Genomic DNA, 16,561 nt, shown 5'->3' with positions numbered 1-16,561 from the left:
AACAGATGCTCCTTCTTGTGAGGTTAATCATAGCTTGCACTGAGCTCTGCAGTTTATTACAACGTTTAAACTGTTGAGATAGAGGGTTCCCACTGGAAATTCTCAAGGAACAGTATTGGGATCAATTTTACTCTTCTCGCTCAACCCAAAGACATCAAGAGGACAAGTGTGGTTAGTGAATTAATCTGGAATTCAAATTATTATTAAAAGATGTGTAACTGCTGAATCTGCTAGTAGAGCTGTTTGGAGCTGTTTATTGCCGGAGGAGAACATTGTATACTCAGATGTGGATTTCTCCCTTTTCTGAGCTTTTTGCCTACAATATCCTGAGGCATAATTATTAGTAATAATGCTAGTCTGCACTTTGAAGAAAGGCCATGCTAGGAGAAAAGACATTAAAAATGATTAATGAAAACACTACTGGTCAATTGATCAATTTTAGAGAGCGTACACTCCTATTAAAATAGACACTCATCAGCCACTTCTGTATCATGCCAGACAAACAGATTCGTTAAATTGATTAATGGCATCACTGCTATTGCACACTGTACCGGGTTTAGAGTCTCAGTACGGACCCACAGCTTCATGGGCATAACTGTCATGCTGTTTTCATGAAATAACATCTTGTTGGTATGTTTCTAACTGAAAACAAAGAAAAGGGCCCAAATTGTAACAGAAGCAATGATGAATTTTGTTGGGGGTGGAGTGAAGGCAGGAGCAGGAGCTAAGCACAACTACCTAATCTATAAGCTGTGGACTTCCTTTTTTCTTGAAAGCATAACTCTGAGCCTGGAAATGATGGTGGTTGGGCTTCTATGGTGTGTATCAGAACTTGTGTAGCCACCTTCGTTGCTCGTGGGAATGATTTTGTTCCCTTTTTTAAAACAAATTTAATTGGTACAGCTTCTTCTGTTGTTGCTTATTCTCTGAGTGGTTTTGCTATTAAAGTTGGCAGAGTGCACTTGACACTGTGGTTAGGGGAAAGCCGTGCAGTATTTCATGCGCGCTGCGTTGACGGTTAGTGCCGCTCTTTAACTTTTTTACAACATCTTGCACAGCATGAAAGGAAAAGACTTGCCAGGTTTTATGTAAGCTGCTACATATATATTATATTACATATATTACATGTACTAACACAGTGTTCAATTTTTTTCTTCCTACCATGATTTTTCCATTGTCCTGCTGTTCCCTCAGAAGGCAACTATGAAAAGACTTCCTAATAAGCTTTGAGCCACATTAATGTAATATTTGCCATCCTGACACAGGATCAACATTTTTCATACTTTGTTACATCTTGACTACGTGTGCTCCGTCACCAAATTGCAGGCCACTCACTACCTCTGGGTTGTTGGAGAGCGGATTTTGGCGTAAGACAGCAGCAAGGTTGTGCTTGCTCCTTTAGACTTGTAGCAAGTGGCCTTACATGTTCAGCCACCCTCCTTTTGTTCGGGTCGTTGGGCGATGGCTGTCACCATGAGAAATGTCAGATGCACAGTCTGCACAGAAACCACTGCTTTGCTGAGTGTCCTAGGGAAACTGGTGACCTCACCCTTAAGCTTTGGTTATTTCATTTATAACTGCGTAAAGCACAAGGATTGTTTGTTCTTCTAATGGTCTCTGGGATTTAGCAGCCTCTCAATGGGAAATAAAGAAAAACCCTCTTTTATTTTTAAGTGGGTTAAGATATAAATGAAGTTTATCTTGCAACTTTGAAAAGAGGATATAAGTACTACTGCCTGTACCACAAGTAAAACCAGCTTGATTCTGGGCTGAGCATAAACCTGTTTCAGTAAAGATACTAAACCAGAAGAGGTGGGGTGGGTGATAACATTTGGTAATGCTAGTCCTTATTAACAGGAAGAAATAATAACATGAAACCTGTCCAAACAATTAAATATTTTTCCGTGCAATCTCTATAGTTAATCCAGGCACTTCATTTAGGAGTCTGTTGTCTTTCTTTATCCCTTTCCCCACCACGATGGTAAGGAAGTCATTTTCCTGGTGTCCTATGTGGGGCATGAACAGGTTTCCTAAAGAAACTTTCCTTTTCAACATCACACTCTGGCTTAAATTTTAATTTACTTAATCACGTTTGTATTATTTGAAGTGCAAATAAAAAGCAGAAACACAATGTGTATGATTTCAACCTGAAATTAAAGTAACAATTGTTTTAATAGTACCATTTTACAATTACTTTCAGATGATCATAAGCTCTTATGAAATAGAAATCTCAGAGAGGCATTATCATTTTGAGAATAATATGTACAGTTTTGATGAAGAAAGTCTGAAAATAAGGGAATAAAATGACTTTTCTTAGTTCCAATTCTGTGCAGGTTCAGAAGTGTAGTGGTGTTTCAGAGTTCAACTAAAAACTCCTGTCTTGTTTTGATGATATACTAGAAAGTATGCTTTCTTCAGGTTCTTTAAGACAACTATTTACAAAATAATAATTTATTAATTCACCAGGATTCCGTGGCTGTGTGCATGTTTTATATATTTATATTCATGTAAATGTGTGTATATGCATGTATATATAAAAATTGCAAGTAACGCTTATAATAAGAGCAGGCCTACAAAGTCCTTTTACTTTGTATGTGCAGGCTGGTAAGCAGAATTTTAACACTAATGTGGAGTTTGAACTATGTGCGAGGGTAGATGGTGATCTAAGGGACCTTGTGCTGAGTGCGTATACCGTGTAACACAAACATTTCCTTATGTCAGCAAAGCTGTCCGAAGTGATGTGTGACTGTGTTTATCAAAACTTTATTTTATTTAGATCTAACAAAAACCAATGTCATTCTACTTAAGCCAGAGCTGTGAAGGGAATATCAAGATTTCAGAGCTACCCATTCCATCAGCTGAAAGCGTTGAGGGTAACCACTGTTTCTAGAATAAAAATTCAAGGGAGTTGCATTATTTTGCTGTATTTTAATCTGCTTCCTCCAATTTACAGCATGCTTCTGGGTTGGCCAGTGAGTGTTGCCTAAATCCAGGCATTTGAGGACTCCACTAGTTTTACAGATCTTAACTGCTAAGTCTTTTTTACTTTTGCAAAGTTTTTTATTCCATTTTCCATGCTAGCATTCTTTGTATACGTTCATACAGTCGCAGGTTATTTCATTATTGAAAGACATCGTCTTTCTTAGAGTAATGATTCTCTCAAATTGCATCACCAGAAATCGACTGGATTTCTACATATGATTTTTGTCAAGCTGTGTCCTTGAGTTGTAGGGAGAATGAAATTCATCTGTTCATCCCAGAAGGTCTGGGACTTATCCTTGAAGCTGTGTAATTCTAAATAATTCATTAATGTCAAATATAAGACCCTGTAAAGAATAATGTTTATTCCTCTAATTCTCTGCTGAAAGACTATGTAAGCACTGCTTGAAAGTTTAGTCACTGAATAAACCTTTCAAAGGGAGGAGGAGGAGGAAGACGCATGGCATGCAGGCTTCTCGCAAAGGTTGTACATTCCCTTCATGAATCATTCATCCACATCTGGCCCACTGCAGTGCAAACCTGTTGCTGCAATACTGCGATTTAACAAACAACAACAGCTTTACAGTCAGATGGGCAAAGGGGGCAGATTCTCATGCCTCCAAGCCCCTGGTGGAGCAGAGAGAGGTCTGGTTTGGTGTAAAAGGAAAGGCTGGTTTTGGAGATGCCTCCCCACGAGGCTCCAGCTGAAGTCAGATAGATGCTGAGGAGGAGCTGCATCAGCCTCCCCCTAGCCTCCTGAAGCATCCTTGTCTTGCTGTACCCCAGGGACTGAGTTGGTGGCAGAGCGGCTGTTTCTTGCCTTGAATCAGGATGTATTTCAGTCAGCGCATGTCTCTCCTCTTTCTCTGTGCTGGATGTCATTTGTTGTGGGAGTCTGGATAAATACTTCAGTCTGTAGGAGTTCAGGAGAGCCTAGGTATCACCTAGCAACAAGCATCCCACTTGCTGCCTCCTGCTTCTCTTTACTTTTATTAAAATACCAGTGAAAACCAGAAGTTCAAGTTTTAAGTTAATTTTCAGAAGTATTTTGAGCAGCTTAAGATATTTTTGTCATGGCTCCACGTCAGAGTAAGATGCTGGGGGTGGTGGTGGTCTTAGGCAAGTAACTCCACTTGCTTCATTTCAAAAGAAATTACTATCAAAGGCTAGCAAAAACTTCAGCTGAGAACAAAATAAAACTTGCAGTCACAGTTAGGTAGTTAGTGACAAAATGTATAGAAATTACTCTGGTCCTGTGAGGTCAATAAAATATGCAGCAGTTACGTTTAACCTAATGCATAACTGAATGCATCTGAAGCTGTATTATCTGGCTCATCTTGCAGTTTGTGATGACGGCTGGTGGGACATTGACATACACGTTGCAGTTTAAAGTTGTTTAACTCTTCTACAGAAAACTTGGTGGCAAAGTATTTTGCCTAGCCGAAGTTACAGTGGTACAGAATCCAGTTTATGAAGATCTTAAGGGCTAGATCCAAGGAAAGAAATGTAGGCACTCGAAGTGTAAGGTAGGTAGGTTTTAGGGTATGCTGATTAAGTACAGTGCTGTGCTGAATTTTAGCCTCTCCTCTCCCTTATTGGTTCTGAATGTAAAAAATAGTTGAAAATCTGTAGCTGTTTTTATATATATGTATGTAATATATATTATTTAACCTTCTGTGGAATATCTGGTTTATGGAGCTTATGAATTTCCCTGCAAGAACCAGAAATGTAGGGGGGAAAAAAGGCAAGTATGTGGTTACTATTAATGTACACGTAGCCATCCCCAACGCTGCATTGATGATAACCAGTGCTCCTTGGTCTCTGTACACTGCTGAAACTGTGCTTTCAATTATTCTGCCTTATCTGGTGTTTGGGGTGGCCTTGGTGAGCTTGGAAGAAGCCACACTTTGTCTTCAGGAAGTTGGATGTGACTCAAGGCCTGTGGAAGGGATTACAGAAGTGTAAGTGCAGATTTGAGGGCTTTCAAGAAGAAAAGTGCATATGTTTTTAAAGTAAAATAAATGGTGCAAGAAAGTGATTCAGAGGTATGGTTATACCCAAATAGGGGATTTGCTTCATAGAGAGAAAAGTTACTAAATCCCGACTCAGTAAATTACTTGACTTTGTGACTTAGTTGATCTTTTCCATATGTAGGTTACTATATCTGCCCAAACTAGAAAGGAGGGGAGTGTGATGTAAGGAATACTTTGTACCTGTATTAATGGGAATTTACTTAAAAATTAGTTGGACATAAAAGAGTTGATGAAAGTGATACTTCTATGAACTAGTATTTTAATGAATTGGCATGTTTCACGTGTTTGAAAATGGTCTGCTTCTAGATACAAAGGCATCTCTACACATAGGGTAGCCTCTGTCTGGAAATATGTACAGCATGAGTGTCCTGAAGCACTTTCCATGCTCCTTACTTCCAGTAAAATGTCTGTTTCTCCTGCTCTGCTCTGCCAGTTGGTGGGGATATCGGCCAGGGTGGGACTGTGAGTGCATTTATTCAGAGGAAGAAATGTTTCCAGGCTGGACTGCATGTTTTAATTTCTGTTTGGTTTTCTCTTGCCATAGAAGAAGGAATCTGATCTTTGATGGTATTGGTTACCCTTATGAACTCTGGGTCTGAAGAAGATGGTTAGCTTTTGGCTGGAAGTGGACATAAGAGTGTTTGCAACTTAAATTTCTTTCTTTTGGTTGAAGCTGATGATTTGTTGTGTGCTTTGCTCTATGGTTACTTAACCCTTTTGACACAAAGGTTTTTGAATTTAAAATACCATGCAGTTGTGTTGTGGTAGATTTTCGTTTGGTATAAAAAAAAAAACATTTTCTACAAATGCTAGATGTATTTCTATCTAGGCTTTCATACCAGTTTTCATATTTCTGATAGGAGAAACTGAGATTTCACAGTAAACAGCTGAAAAACAAAGTCCAGCGCACATTTCACAGGGATGACACGTGGCAGAATCAATGCATTAGATTTGCAAGGACAGACGGCCGTATTTTTCACATAGATTTCAAAGTCACTTCATCGGAAGCCAAAGCTTCCCAGTACTTCTGAAAATGAGGCCTCAGAATTGTGGAATTGCCAGTTGAGCAGACCTTTTCAAATGGATGGTTACCTCTTCGTTTTCACTCCAAAACAGCCTAAAGAAGTCACAAATAAGAGGTCTTTGACCTGAATGCGTGGAATTTGTGGCTGACGTGCATTGCCTGTCACCATCCATGCACTTTGTCAGCCTTACTGGCAGTCTTAGAGCTAGGAGGCTGACTCCTGTCCCACACCCTGACTGCGTGTACCGGGGTGGAGCAGGGCTGTGGGATGGTGGCACTGCCAGAGCACCTTGTGCGCTGCTTGTGCTTAGCAAAGACGAGGACAAACAGAAACCCTGCCACGGGCTTGGAGTACACGAGGCGGGGAGACCACAGTGATGCAGCATGTGGAAGGAAAGAGGCAATTCAGTGCTTGGTAAATTGTGCAAACCTGAAAAGAATGAATAAGCAAAGCCAATTATTTGTCATTGCTAAAGAAGTAGGTTTTTCATGAGGAGGGCCATTGTATGTGATTTAATAATGCAAACAGTTGTGGCTATGATTAGTTAGATAGCTGCAATTCAGCAGTTTCGAAATGCTTATCCATGTTTTCTCCATTACCATAGCACAGTAACCTAATAAGACTTCCAGCATTCGTGTGTGACGTGAAGCTAAGTTGCATTGTAGGAGTGTGTGTGTGTCTGTGTGTATTTAAGCAGAAGCAATAATGAGATGACATGTAGAACTGGAAACAATTACAGGTCACGCTGTCTTCCTGACAGAGACGCCACAAAGGTTTTGAATACTTCACATTTAACGTGCAAGAACTTGATGACTAAATCAGTTCTTCTTCAGGTTAGATAACCACATTGAGCAAGTTCAAGATAAAGAAAAACTGGTCTACTTGTCCCATTTTTGGACATCGGACAGAGAAATAGCTGCTAGAAAACTCAAAGGAGGTTCTTCCAGTATGCAAAAAGGAGCTGCAGCCCAAAGCTTGTTGGCTCAACAAGCCAAATAAAATCTGTTTCATGAAATGGAAATTTTTGAAGGAATCCAAATAATGTCAAGGGACATTCAACAGCAATAAAAAAGAATACAGTTTACAAGATGCCTAAGAGATGGAGCAAATGGTCTACAGTAGTTAGCACACTCTAAGGCTACAGTATTTAATTACATTTAATGAGGTCAATGTTTATAGTGATTTTGCAACCTTTTATGATTCATATGACTGTTTAGAATTTAATTTTATTTCTAAGACAGTATTCATGTTAATAAAAATATAAATGCGTAAACTTTAGTCAGTACAATAATAGCACAGTATATGAATACTTACTAATGTTACATCTTTAAGGGAGATTCTTGTCTTATTTTCAGTGTAAAAGTTTGCTTAATTTTTTGAAACCTATTAGCCATGTTATCATATATACAGCACTAACAAAATACTGGGTTGTGATTTAAAACAGGCAGGTGATGCTCCACTGCTATTTGAAAGATGACCCTATTTTAAATGATATAAAAATAACAGCAGATTGTTTATAATAACTCTGACAGCAGATTTAGATTCTTGACTTCACACCATTTACATTATTAAGAGAGACATATGTAAGTAGCATTTGCTGCCAGATATATACACATATTCCGGCAAGAGGTTTGGGACACACAGTCAACTATTTAAGTTTTGGACATCTGAAGCTTTTTTTTTTTTTTCTCAAGGTTTTAAAAAAGTTAGACTACTGCATTTGTGTATTTTCTTAAATCTGAAGAAGCATCCCAAAAGTTTAGTATTTAATTATCTATATACATTTTATTTTATATATTCACATGGAATCATAGCTAAAATAATGATGTATTGTATTCATACATATTCAAACTTTCTAATGATCTTCTCAAGCCACAGGAAATAATTATGGTAATGACTGAGTTCACTAATAATATTTGCGTTTTAATGTGTTATTGCCCAGATCTCACATAGTGTTTCTGGGAAAGCATTTATAAATGCCAATAAAGAAGATTCACACTAGGTAACTGCTAGAAAGTTTACCTCTACAAACGTTTGATACTGATATATAATGGGCCCTGAAGACTAATTAAACCAGCTGGGACTTGGTACACTTAAGTATCAGCTTAGATTTGAAAGACACTTCAAACATTAAGTAAAATCATTCGTTAACAGGAAATACAAAGCTCTATAATATATATGTGTCATAATCATCCAGTTTTATAAAATGTTTATAAATTTACTGATCTCCTAACCTGAGTTTCACTGTGGAACTGAGATCTTTTGTTACATTTTTTATATATATATTTTTTTTATACAATACAATAATATTGGAGAAATTAATAAACACCTAAGAAAATACATCAATTAAACACTGCTTTTCAATTATCTCACCGATACTGAATTACTCAATTTTTTCTTTTCAGGATTGAAGTGGATTAAGGGACGAATGGATGACTGAATATTCATATGAAGAGGAAAGCCATAAAAGTTGGTTGACGTTTTTACAACCATATGCATTATACCTATTATTGCTATTATAAAAAATTTATATTGTATTACAAAACATTATAGATGAAATAACCAGTCTGAGTTCCACGTGCCATACTGTCTCTCAGGCAGGGGAATACTTTAGCTTGACACAACTGTAACTTTACACAACAGCTTCTGACTTTAAAAAAACAAAGGCAAAAGAAAATAAAAAAATACAGACCTGAACGTTCGAAGGAAAACCTATTAGTACATTAAAGAAATAGGTAATGCCCTGGATGTCAAGTGTCTGAATGGGCTGACACACAGTGGGATGCATTTATTCTGTGCAAGGATGAAAGGAGAATGAGATGGGCATTGTCTTTACAGCTACCAGCTATGAAGGTTAATATGTTGTTGAATAACACTCAGATGAAATGTTGACAAATGCGGCTTAATAAGTCAAATAGGATATGATACCTTAATGTTTAGGTATCTTGGTGCTTTGTTTTCTTATCATGCAGAGATATGTGTCTTACAGTGTGTGTTTTCTGTGCTAGGTAGTGAGGAAAATGTGTTAGTGGACCTTTGTGCTTTGCTGACTTTATTGTTGTTTTATAAGACGATAAAATTCAGTAGGCCTTGACATCTGTCGATCAGACTTGTTGTTGACTGTGAACTGTACACTTTGGCCAGGATGCTACTTTAACCAGTGCCTGCCAAGGATGTTTAAATGAAGCAGTGCTTGTGGGTTTGCACCAGATCGAATGAATTGCAGTGGCAGCACGGTGGGATGCAGTGCAGCAACCCAATTAAGCAAGGAATTCTGGAAACTGTATTGATCAAGGAAGGATAGGTTACAGTGGAAAACCTCTTTCCCAGAAAGCTTTCTTCATCCTCTGAATCTTGGTTGGGGTAGGAACAATCAAAAAAGCAGCAACTAAAGTTTTCCAAAAGTGCAGTGTGTGTCAGTTGAATACCATAAATTTAACTCCATTCCTCTATTTATCTGAGCAAAATACTTTAGCAGGGCTAAGATTCTCATTTATCTCAATGGAAGTTTGGTTATATCAATGTTTGAGTGGCTCAGAGGTTTTACATTTTATCAACAACTGCCACAGTAAGGAAGAGTTTAATTCTTGGGTTAGCCTTTTAAATGTTTGCAACAGGTAGAAGATGTGCTGCTTCTAACTACTTAAGGATTCACAGGCAGCACAAGGCTGGTCTCCTGAAATAACAGCCATTGAAACTTTTAGTTTAGAGACATCTATAGAATATCTGCTTTATATACCACAGGTTCCTAAAAGCCTCCAACCTTCAGAAGGCAAATCTGAACTTTAATAGAGATGGTAAAAGGTATTAGTAGCTCAGTAGTAATGTCCACAATTCTTTTCCCGGATGAGGGACCCATATTCCCAGATACGAACCAGCAGTTGTTGCCTGCTAAAGCCGGCATGCAGAGTATTAAGGAATTTCTCTTTGATTTTATTGCTGACAAGCCCACAACTGCTGTCCATACCAACATGACAGCTTGGGATGGGCTCATATCACGAGGGAGCAAACACTTCCCCACTCAGACCTCTTAGCTATAAATAGCAGTGTGAAAAACTAATACCACTGAAACCTTGCTCACATCTTCCAGAATGACAGTGACAAAATTCTGTTTATATGAACTGGTGTGTGTGTGTGTGTGTGTGATGACAATGCTTTACTGGCAGAAAGTTTATGAGAGAGCACAAAGACCCATTTACCCAGAGATAATTTGCAGATGATACCAGCATGTTGCAGTGGGCTCCTCATACTGTCCAGAAAACAGCATAGAGCAACACTACCATAGCATAGTCGTGTTTGTGTTGAATTTTTTGAGGAGAAACTTTGTCGGACTAGAGGGCCATGCGAGGTGTTTGGCTTGGGAAGTGGCACCAGGAAAGAAAACCTCAAGGTTTGTCAGATCCATGAAACAGGCTGTTGTAACCAGAATGTGCACAGATGAGAGAGGGCTTTCAGATCAGACAAATTTAAAAGACTCCTAGACTTCATATGGCCTTTTCCCAAGTTCCTTGGAAAAGACTGTAGTTGTGTGAGAAATGTAGTGCTCCTATCTCTGTATCTCTCATCTTTTTTCTGCTTTTGTTTTTTTGGCTCAGTGCAGAATGATGGCAGAAAGAAGGAAAAACAGAATAGGATGACCTCTCTTTTCAAGCCATAGTTCTACTTTCATGTCCCTCCGATGACATCCCTTAGTAATCATGGGGAAGCTGTGCAGATAAGGGAGGAGATACTGAATTATTTCATTATGTGTTTTCTGTTTGGCAGTCTTTGCAAATGTAGAGCTCTGAATGCAGCTGTTAATCTTTTAGATTAGGAAAGTACCACATCTAAATCATATAGCTGAACAATTTCAGGAATTCAAAGTCTGAGACTAAAAAATCCTTTTCTGGGAAGACTGATTTCAGAAAACTTAAGCAACAGAGGTAGAAGGGGATTCTCCATGGTCACTTTTAAGATCAGTTGATAAAGTTCTGGCTCCAGTAGGAAAGAGATTGGATTTCACCCAGCACCCTGTCTCAGTCTTTCACTTTACAGTGGAGCTAAGAATATGCTGTTTAAATAACCAAGTTTTGAAAGCCAAATTTTTTCCATTAATAACAGGAGTATGTTTGTATATTGCTGGTAGTGTAAAGAGGTCTTGGAACTGCATCATCTGTAAGCTATATCAATATATTTAATCTCTTTGTTGGTCTGCCTCAAACCATATTGTAATGCACGTAAAAGCGGTCTTATATAAATAACTGACATCTACCCATACATGCAACTATTGGAGGAAATATAAACATAAAATTTTCTGTTTCGTAAAGTGAAGTCAGATGAATCTTTCCCAGAAAAATAAGAAATATGATAAATAAATACATGTATATTGGATGCATGCAGTTTACAATGATTCTGTGCTGTCTGTAACAGTGACTGAATCCGGAGATTCATTGCTTCCTTGAATATGACATTTAAGGTTTACATTTTTCAGCCTACAGTGATTGCATGCAAATTCATGAAGATGAGAGCCCAGCGTAGAAGCTGATAAGGAAATTGGTAACTGACAGAGGAACTATAGCTCAAAAAAAATGCCTGGGCAACATATAGATTAAGGCCTTAGGCCAAAAAGGAGTAGGCAGGATTGAAATGAGGTTGGAAAGCTAAATTTAAGGACAGGGAAGAAGAAACTGCACAGATTAAGTATAACACAGACCTGCCTTTGCAATGAGTGGTCTTGGGTGCAGTCTCCCACTCACACTAGTTTCATGGACAGCCTGCAGAAATACTGCTGGGCAGTTCCTTTGATCAGGCTGAATGATGTTCTAAATTATATAATGTCGTGATCAGAAAATGCTCTACAATGCATAGAATTGTCTTGATTTCAGTGGCATTAAGAGCCAACTGCTTATTTTCTTGAAGAGCTCTATGTGATAAGCCTGAGAAACACTGCTTTGTCAAGAACATAACCCGTGTGTCATCTCTTTAAAAAAAATAAAATAAAATAACAGGAGCAAACTTTGCTTCAGCCATTTAAAGAGAGGTATTCAACACAAGGAAATACCTTTTTTAAATCTCCAGAGCTCAACCCATCTCAACAATCTCCCTACCTCTGATTTACCCTTGCCTCACCCGCCCTGACTCCTGTGCAGAGCGGGACCACGTTGCAGAAACCCAGCTGACCCGGTGAGGGCAGGGCTTGCCGTTCGGGGCAACGCCAACAGGCCAGAGAAATGGGCTGGCAGGAGCCTCGTCAAGGTCAGCAAAAGAAAACGTAAAGTCCTGCACGTGGGGAGGAACAGCCGCAGGCACCCGTGCAGACTGGGCAAAGTCCCCGAGCCATCTGATCCAGCTTTGAAGCTGCCCTTGTTTTGGATGGAGTTTGGATTTGGATTCCCAGCCTGCGTTTTTCTGTGATTTTAGAGTCCGGTCACAATAAAGGCGTTTTTTTTTTTTTTTTTTTTTTTTTTTTCTTATTGTGTATATTTGAGGGTGTTTCAAGAAGGTTTTATGCTTTTGCCTGCATAGAGTATCCTGCAGTCAGAGTACTGGTAGCGTGTGGCGATGTGTTTGTTTTCTGTCTGCAGTCTCTTCCCAACCTATTGCAAACAAACACACTTTTCCTAGAAAGGAAGTGACTGCTCTTAAGTGGTCTTTCACATCTAACATCATTCAGAGAATTCTTGGAGTATAATTACAAACAGAAGCATGAACAGGATAAAATATATTAATCTCAAGAGAGTTATCTTGCACTGACCATCAATCTATCCTTTCTGTCATGTTCTTTTCACTTTAGATTACTCTAAGGCAAAGAGACTGGAGTTTGGTGTTTTGTCTCGATTCATTATGATTATAAATATCTTGGATAAAGCCGCATAACAAATGACCACTTAAAAATGACTGATGGCCAAATTCAGCAAGGCACAAAGACTGTAAAGTTCTTTTGATTTCGTCCGTCGTGTGGCACTTGTCAGGCTTTGTCCCTGAACAGTTAATCGGTGGTAGATATTTAATTGAGCAACAGATAGCTTGCAGTTTGTCGTCTGGGGTCCAGTCCTGTTCAGAGCACAGATCTGCTTTTACTTCCAAACACTTAAAGATGTAAAATGCAGAGATGTCTTTTCTTTTTTCTGTTCCTCTCAAAGGCTGTCTGCTGCATACTGGGCTGCCTCTTGGTGCTCTCTTCAGCCCTGTGCCAGCCGGGCTCAGATGTGAGCAGGATGAGGCACATTTGGGACTGATCCTGGTTGCTGAAAAACTGCTGGTGGCATTTCCAAGCAGAGAGAGTTAAAAATGGCATTGAAGAAATCTGTGGTGAACCTCTTCAGCCTTACGCACTTGCATTAGTTTGGACTGATTCTTTTTCCCCTTGCCATTGTAAAATTAATGAATGAATTTCTGGGAGGACCTCAGCAGTGCTATTAGGCTTTCCTTACTAACAGCATAAAATTTGTGCTGCCCGGATCCCCCTCCCCCCATTTCTGCTGTGCAGTTGGTTTTTGAGCCTAAATGATTTCTTGTTTATGGGTCTTGGGTCTTGGCTCCATTCCATTCATTTCCCCACTGTTTCGGTGTGTTTACACAGTGCTCTTCAGCAGCTGGCTTAGGGCAGGTATCCAAAGCACACCCACATATATACACATCAAACCAGTTCATAAGAGTTGGGTACTAATCGTATTTGGTGTTTGGCTTGTGACCTGACCTTGTTTAAACCTGGTCAGATTGCAATTCAGAGGTTTTTGTGCTTTTATTTTATTCCTGTCAATGTGGGCTGGGGGCAGATGTCCATTGAAGATCATAACCATTGTTTTTAAGACTCATATTGAAAAACAAAATATATATTTGCAGAAGTGTTATTTCAGAAGAATAAAAGGTAGCGGTTAAAGGTAGCTGTGTTTTTTCTGTACCCTCAAACTTCAGGAAGGCAATGGAGGTAGGCACAGAGGTGGGTCAGACCTTCCCTGTCAAAGCCTTGTCTATTGCAAGAGCCTCAAGCTTTGGTTTAGAATCAATAAATAATGAGGTCCTTTATATATAATAAATAGGTTTGTATTTTCAAGTAGTCAGTGCAGAGCTGTCCAGGAGGCTGCTAAGAACTGGGAGAAACATCTCCAGCTCAGCAGCTGCTCAGCGGTGGCGTGTGGGGCTTGTGGCCTGGTGACTGCACGGGTTTCTGCTCTGCTTGGAACATCTGTGGGCTGATTCAGCTGAGTTGAATTCAAATTCTGTTTATTGAACTTTTTTTTTTTTTTTTTTAACACAAGGAATGGAGAATTGCGTTAAAAAGCATGGCAGTGGTGTTCACGTAAGATGGCATGTGGGGGAGGTTGAAACTCCACATTGTAGTGCAGCTTCCAGGAGAGTAAATACTCCAGGATTGTCAAGATGTGAGCAAAATACGGAATATTTCTAATATGCAAGTTAATTTTGCTAAATGCCAGGGTAAAGTAAAGGTAGATCTTGCTGTTGTTGCCTAGATCACTACTCCACAAAGTACTAGCTGACGATAATGAGTCTGTAAATCATGGATGTAAGTGAAAGCTTGTGGTTAAAGGTCTGATGGAGCACCTATTGACAGGCTCATTCCGGTAGAGTGCCTGTTAAACTACTTGTGAAAGTTAATAGGTATCTCCTTACATTTTTAGTTAGTAAATGTGTTGACATCTATCATTTATATTACTTGTAGCTGTGGCTTGTAAGGCTTGGTTTATAATTACTTAACTTTTTTTTGATTAACTTAAGTCATATTGAGCTCATGTTTTTCCGGTTATTAATGTTTTCCTATAACCATTGTTTTACATTTTGAGATTTCTTTTTGAAGTTCATTTGGGAGTAAAAACCTAAAAAATAAAAAATAATCTTGTAAGGTCTGGCCAGAGCTGAGAATAGACTTAGAAAAAACTGACGTATATAGAACATAGAATGACAAATTGCTTTATAAGACAGACAACTTTGATTGCAGTTTCTGGGACTTCAGATTACATGGCTATGTTAATGTTCCCATACTGGGAGGGGGAGAGGTGATATGCTACAGAGTCCCTGCCTTTCAGGAGAAACAGAAACAGGAGCTGTTAGCTCTTACATTTTCTGAAACATATCTTGAAGACTGTAAAATAAAATGATGGAAGCAGCATGAAGATAGAGTTAAGAAAATTTGACGTAAGTCAGTTCTGGCTGCCTCTGTATTTAGTACCTAAGGGATTGTCCAGCATAAACATGGGATGTATGGTATCCACCTCGCTGAATGCATCCAGCTTGGGGGGAAAACCATGCCCCCAGTATGAGTGTTGCCAAATTCCCATGTGTGCACCAGCTGGGGCCAGTTGTGGTGTTCCTGGTGCTCCCTGTTTTCAGGTCAAAGCATTGGAAATGATCAGAGACCTAGCAGTGGGGTGTTTTCATGGTGTGAAAGCAGAGGGTGTCTGCTGCGAGTTGCAGGCTCTGTGCCTCATGGTTTGAAGGGGCAGACTTGGAGTGTGTGGTAGGACCCCTTGAATCAGTGCAGATTTGTCCCTGCTGTTACCAGATATATCTGGAATGACCAATCCCCCAAACCACTGGACAGTTTAGGTTTTGGAGGCAGCTAGTCCAGACCAGAGCTGGAAAGTGAGCCGAGTGTATTACTGTTGTAGCTTAGATCTGGAAATGTGTCCCTGAATCTCTGTGTTTTGTTTTGTCTGGTAGCATGGCCTTGGGCTGTGCAAGCTAGATCGCCTTTGGAAGGAACTGAACTGTGAGATGTGCTCCAAAAGCTTAGCTACCATGCTCTGATTTCTCATGGGCCACTCCACTGCAAATCCCCCGAAAGACACAGACTGTGGATATCTTCAGCCAAACTGCCTCACTGAGAAGATCCCCTCCTGTTTCACAACGCTCCTGGCTAATAGGCCAGTGGTTCTCCTGGGTGTCAGTTGGTACCGGTACCCACTGAGGTGACACTCTGTCCTTCTTTATTTCGTGGTAGCTTCATACCAGCTGCTTTAGTTCTTTCACCTTTTATTCCTGATGAAAATTACTCGTTATCGATGGGACAGAGTCCATGGGGAGCTAGATTGCAAAGGCCTGGATCCATTATGTTAACTTCAGTGATTTTGCTGCAGGTTCCTGTCATCCACTAGCTGACAGCAGCAGGCATCTCCAGAGGGCAGTTCTTCCCGCCGAATTTCTGTATTCTCCCTGTAAGAAAAGGTATCCCCTCCACCTGCAAGCTGTACCAGTCCAGGCATTGTGAGCACACGAGGCTCTGCTTTGCTGGACTCGTTCTCCAGTCCATGGGTTTTCAAAGCATCCCTGAGCATCCCTGCTCGTGCAGTCTGACTTCGCTGCTGAGGCGTGTTCTCATGGGAAATGAAAGAGCAGTCACTTAGCTCATTTCACCTTTTATTCCTAGAGCACTTAAAGAACAATTTTACTAATTCTAATAATGACTAAATTTATAGTACTCCAGGGAGAGAAGCACAAGGCATTTAATTTCAGAGCTGTTTGACAAGACCATTTTGATGTGTGTATTTTCAGGTGTATGACACAAGTTTCCAAATGGGGGAAAAA

The 16,561-nt window shown here is 39.6% G+C and overlaps 1 protein-coding gene across 13 annotated transcripts in view; it reads left to right on the top strand.

The window, feature by feature from the left end:
• The window catches only part of KLF12 (KLF transcription factor 12), a 251,856-nt gene that overhangs the window by 58,712 nt on the left and 176,583 nt on the right, over positions 1 to 16,561 (top strand). For 9 of the 13 annotated variants that reach the window (XM_084535441.1, XM_084535438.1, XM_084535443.1 and 6 more), the window contains exon 2: positions 8,443 to 8,506. The exons of the other annotated variants lie outside the window; for them this stretch is intronic. In XM_084535441.1, the coding sequence (XP_084391567.1) occupies positions 8,486 to 8,506 (21 nt within the window). In that variant the 5' untranslated portion in view covers positions 8,443 to 8,485. The remainder of the gene's footprint in view (positions 1 to 8,442; positions 8,507 to 16,561) is intronic. 13 annotated transcript variants of the gene reach the window in all.

This window comes from Aythya ferina, assembly GCF_964211825.1.
Source record: "Aythya ferina genome assembly, chromosome: 1".
NCBI lineage: Eukaryota > Metazoa > Chordata > Aves > Anseriformes > Anatidae > Aythya > Aythya ferina.
This window is presented reverse-complemented; position numbering and strand designations above follow the sequence as displayed.